The following is a 5,538-nucleotide window of genomic DNA, read 5'->3' as shown; positions in this document are numbered from 1 at the left end:
TTTGTTATATATAAGTACACTGTAGCTGTTTTCAGACACACCAGAAGAGGGCATCAGATCTCTTTACAGATGGTTGTGAACCACCATGTGGTTGCTGGGATTTGAACTCAGGACCTCTAGAAGAGCAGTCTGTGCTCTTAACCACTGAACCATCTCTTCAGCCCCAAACTCGGGTCTTTTGGAAGAACAGCCCATGCTCTTAACCACCAAGCCATCTCTCCAGTCCCCAATTCTGCTTTTTAAATCCTTTAGTGTCAGTGCTTTAAGGGAATGTGGCTGAGTGGCCATGCTCATGTTTCTGGCCATCTCTCTGAGGCTGTGAGCAGCCTGGCTGGAGTAGCTGAGTGTTGGGAACCTAACATCACAGTGTCAAGATACAAACTGACTGTGGACATGTAACCTCTGAGCCATCTCTCCAACCCAAGTCTTCTTTTTTAAAAGTTGTTTATCTAGTGTTGGGTAACTTTGGGCTAAGTGCTTAAATGGTAAAGGTTCCTTTTGTGAGCTTCAGGATGTAAATCTGAGAGACCAAACGGTTCTTTCTGTACACCTAGCGCCATGCTAGATGCTAGATCTTACTGCACTGTGTTTAACCTCAGATTGTCCCTTTGTGCCATGGTGTGTTCCTGTTTTGTGGGTAAGGGCATGAAGTCCTAGAGAAATCAAGTCTTTGTTGCAAGGCATAGCACTGGTTAATGGAGAACCTCAGATTCAGCCTCAGCTGTGCTTGATGCCTAAGAATCCTTAGTCACTGCACTTTGGGTGGGTGTGCTGAGTGTAGACATCACCGTCTCAGGGCTGGGCTACTTAGGCACATTTCCAGACGTGACCACTGGACTGCTCCATGGGCAAAATATGTGGAGCTGTGAGCTAAGCCAGTGGTCAGTTTGTGGAGACTCAGAGAACAGAATTGCCTTCCCGATTTCCTAGACTCTTTCTGGGACTTTTGAATCTTAGTTTCCTCATAGGAGTTTTGACCGAGCATGCGTGTGTGCATATGTGTGTGTAAGCCCGTATGTTAGTCAGGGTGGAACCCAGGGCCTTGCTTGCTAAGCAGACACCACCACCATTGTGTGATACCTCAGTCATTCTTTTCTCATGCTCAAGATCTGCTAATGCCCACAAGGTGCTGGTGCTTAATACCCACAATGCAGTGAATTCAGACAACAGGATTGGTTGGTGATTCTCAAGCCAGGCCTAAGCACAGATGAACCTCAGAAAATGGGAGCAGGGAAGGGGTCCTTTCTAGCAGATCAGAGGGAATAGTAACGCCTTCCTCCCACCTGGAAATGCTATCTAGATGTGATAAGACTGTAAGAGTGGAATGGGGTGTGGGCACATGTATTGGTAGAGAGGGCCTGGGTTTGATCCAGTACTCTGTAAGTTAAGCACAATGGCACAGAACTTAGTCCCAGTACTGGGAGATAGAGGCAGGAGAATAAGAAGTTTAAGGTCATCCACATCCTTCAGTGAGTTTGAAGCTAGCCTGGGCCCTGAGACCCTGCCAGAAGAAGAGATGGGGAATGTAAGGTTGAAGATGAACGGGACGTGGTGGCCTGACGCTGGGGCACTGACATGTCAGGCTTGTGCACAGTGGGAGCCTTTAAGGGTTCTGGAGCAGGTAAAGGAATGATTTGAAGGTGATGGTTTAGGATTACTGCAGGCAGAGGCAGAGCTGGAGGAATTCAGTTACTCTGAGTGGCATGCTTGCTTTAAATTACACATGCATGGCACAGATTCAGAGCCAGAGAAGAATCCACTTAGGAGGAGAGAGGTGCAGGCCAGACTGACAGATGTGCTGAGAAGGAAGGTCAGACATTACTGAGATAGTTTCAGGGAAGGGTGAAGAGAACAGGAGTCAACACTGAACTGTGCTCACAGTTAGAGAGTGGTGAGAAGTGAGGCTGAGAGGGGACGGCATCCAAGGGAGTGGCTGGGGCTAGACAGAGATTACAGTATCAGCCAATACAGCTGAGTGTATGTACCCCAGACAGGACATGCTCTCTCAAGGCTAGGGGTGGCCTGGTTGATAACATGCCTGTCTAGCATGCACAGAGCCCTGAGTCAGATGCCCAGCACTGCATAAAACTTAACAAGACTAATTGGAGAATAGAATGTTTGTCATCTCAGGACCTAAGGAGGTAGAAAGGAGAATCCTGAGCTAGGTAGTGAATTTTAGGCTTGAGCTGCAGTGAGATCTTGTGCCAGAAAGAAACTGTTTTACATGCTTTCAGAGGAAGAAGACTCATCTATAGCTTCATTTCTCATTTGGGGGAAAAGCAAAGGGCATTGGGGCTTTTTTGGGTTTTTTATGTGCATGGGTAGGGGGTGTTATTTGTTTGAGACATGGTCTCATAAGTAGCTATAGATGGTCTAGAGCTAGCTAGCTGTATAGAATAGGCTAGCCTCAAACTCATAGAGATCTTCCTGACTCTGTCTCCTGAGAGCTGGGTACAGGTATATGCCATCATGCCCTGCTTTTTTCTAACGTGGGTCTGGTCCTTGTCTATGTTAGGTTAGGTAAGTGATCTACCACTGGGCTATACTGTCCCAACACTTACATACCTGTAATTCCAGGAGTCACATGATTAAGACTATACAGGGAGTGAGACCCTGACTCGGCAAGCAAGAAGATGAGATGTTGGAGTATAAGGCGCTGCTGCATAACCTAACATTTCCATCTAGGCACTGGGGCAGCGTTGCCCCCACATAAGCTTATTTTCTGTTGGTGGGGTTTTTAAGTATCCTTTAGTTACTCTATAAAGAACATACTCTTTTCTCTCAGTCATACTTCTGTACTTTGTTAGACTCTGGTGTGAATTTCAATATCAGGGGTGTCAGTGCACATCTGAGATCCCTGAACATGAGGGTGGATCCAGGAGGAAGCAAGGGCTTTACAAAATAAACAAAGAAAAAGCTAGGCAGGGTGATGTTACGTGGCTTATGTTTTACAGTCTGATATTTCTCTCTCCCTTCAGGAGCCCAGATGACTATTATGAGCCAGGCCTGTGCAGAAAGGTGTAACATAATGAGGCTGGTAGATCGTCGGTGGGCTGGCATTGCCAAAGGAGTAGGCACACAGAAGATTATCGGAAGGGTGCATCTAGGTGAGTGAAGGTGGGCAGTTTGCTGCTTTATAGAATAGGGATTTTGTAGCGAGGTGAGTTTAAAGTTCTTTCACAGTTCCTCTGACTCGTATGGCATGTCCTTGAGAACAAGCAGGGGTGTCCTTGGGTACGGGTACTCCTCTGCAGGTCAGAGGGCAACACCGGGGATTGGTGCTCACCCTTCCACAAGTCCCTGGACTTGATTTCAGGTTGCCAGGCTTTTGTGGCAAGCAATTTACTTGTTAAGACACCTTGCTGACTCGGGGTGTGGATTCTTTCCCTCTAGCTTGACTTGGTCAGAGGTCATTTTCCTCACAGTGTTAGGCACTGCATTTTGATCTCCCGGTGGTCATCATAGCTGTGGAGAAGCTTAGTGTTCTTGGCTATGTGGCCCTCGCTCCTCTCCGCTCCCTGCAGGGTGTTTCCATGTGCCTGAGTATGGTTCTCTTCATTTCTTGTACTCAAGTGTTGGTGGATTTTTTTAGTCTGGAATAGCAGTTCCATGATGGAAGCCAGTGCCTTGGCACATGCTAAGCACACTCCACCACCAGGCCCCTTGACGCACTCCCGTGTGATTCACTCAAAATATTCTCTTGTGCTAGGCTTATCTTCCACATTCTGAGTCATGTCTGTCTGTCTGTCTGTCTGTCTGTCTGTCTGTCTCTGTGTGTGTCTGTCTCAAGGAGAGGGGGGCAAGATATTGGTGGATCCTCAGAATGGGTATTTTCTAGAAATAAAAGACCTTTCTATACTGTGGAGATATAACAAGTATGTTTTTGTCCATAGTGATTCTAGATCCCAATAAGTAGGCTGTAAGATTAACTTCACAGACTCTTTATTGCATGAACTGGCAAGACATAGATAACAAGGGTAGTTTCCAACACATGGGTTATATGCACTCCAGGGACCCAACTCAAGGTGACAGACTTACTTAAGAGAGGTAGGTGTGTGTGTGTGTGTGTGTGTGTATGTGTGTGTGTGAACTTCTTGGTACTTTTGTTTCTTGTAACTCAACTTTGTGGGTTTGTTTTTTAAAGATTTATTTGTTATATTTTATATATATGCCTGTGGTTTTTTTTTTTTGTTTGTTTTGGTACTACTTGTGTCTGATGCCTTTGTAGTTCAGAAGAGGACATCAGATCCTTTGTAATTAGAATTATGGGTTGTTGTGATCCTCCATCTAGGTGCTGGGACCTAATCTGGGTGCTCTGAAAGAGCAACCAATGTTTAAAAGTTGGGCACCCAGGCAGGTCTCGGTTAATTGCTTTTCTAGCTATCATCACCAAGTGGGTATCTGCATTCTGTGGAAATGCATATGGAAATCTTAGAGCAAGAGAGGTTTGAGGTGTTTTGGGATAACTGCATATCCACAGAGAGAGGAATTGGAAGTCAGACCAGCCTCATGGTACATATATGTAAATTGTCCGGATTACAGCCCACATGTGGGTTGGAAGATGGTTGAATTGGCAAAGTGTTTGCTGTGCAAGTGTGAGAATAGACCGGAAGATCTTAGAGCTGGTAAACCATCCAGTCCAGCTAAAGTGGTGAGTCCCTAGTTCTGTGAGACTGTCTCAAAGACTACAGTAGAGAGCAGAGGAAAAGATACTGGGCATCAAGCTCCAGCCTCCACAGATGTGTCCACAAGTGCAAACAGCACTTGCACTGCTCTCAGGCAAAATTCCTCAGCTGGATGTGGTGTCGCTTACACTGTAAGCTATGCATGCGGCAGGTGGAGTTCAAAGCCAGCCTGGATGGACTACATGAGATTTATTTAAAAACCATTAGAAAAAGGAAATGATAATCAAGTCTAAAAAAGGGAAGATTGAAATTTGCTTCTGTTTTGTTTTTTCTTTATTTGAGGCAGGAATTTTTTCTTTCTTCTTTTTTTAGTAGCCCTGGACCTTGTTATATAACTCACGCTGACCTTGAACTCACCTACATGATACCTAAATGAAATTAAGTTCGCTTTGAGAGCTGGGCCAGGTGACTCACACCTTTAATCTCAGCACTTGGGAGACAGGGGAATCCAAGTGTTAGAGGCCAGCCTGGCCTACAGAGCAAGTTCCAAGCCAGCCAGCGCTATACAGAGAAAGCCTGTATTTGAGAAAAGAGGTTTGCCAAGAACAAAATAGACAGCAATGTTTGCTAGAAATATGTATAATACTAAAGTGATTAAAGCAGAAACTAAAATAGACAGATGACAGGAATATAGGAAAGAACACTGGTTTTCTTTTTTAAAGATTTATTTTTACTTATGCGTATATGTCTGTAAATGTATGCCATGTGTATGCATGTGCCCTTAGAGGCTAACTTGAGTTACAGTCAGTTGTCAACTGCCTGACGTGGGTCCTGAGAACTGATCTCGGATCCTTTGAAGAGCAGCAAGTGCTCTCTCTTCTCTTCTTTCTTTCTTTCTTTTTTTTTTTTTTTT

The 5,538-nt window shown here is 45.1% G+C and overlaps 1 protein-coding gene across 2 annotated transcripts in view; it reads left to right on the top strand.

Annotated features, from left to right (window-relative positions):
- Positions 1–5,538, top strand: part of LOC110293695 (protein DDI1 homolog 2) — a 41,912-nt gene that overhangs the window by 21,248 nt on the left and 15,126 nt on the right. For both annotated transcript variants that reach the window (XM_029475706.1, XM_029475708.1), the window contains exon 6: positions 2,979–3,107. In XM_029475706.1, coding sequence (XP_029331566.1) covers positions 2,979–3,107 — 129 coding nt within the window. The remainder of the gene's footprint in view (positions 1–2,978; positions 3,108–5,538) is intronic.

This window comes from Mus caroli, chromosome 4, assembly GCF_900094665.2.
Source record: "Mus caroli chromosome 4, CAROLI_EIJ_v1.1, whole genome shotgun sequence".
Classification (NCBI taxonomy): domain Eukaryota; kingdom Metazoa; phylum Chordata; class Mammalia; order Rodentia; family Muridae; genus Mus; species Mus caroli.
This window is presented reverse-complemented; position numbering and strand designations above follow the sequence as displayed.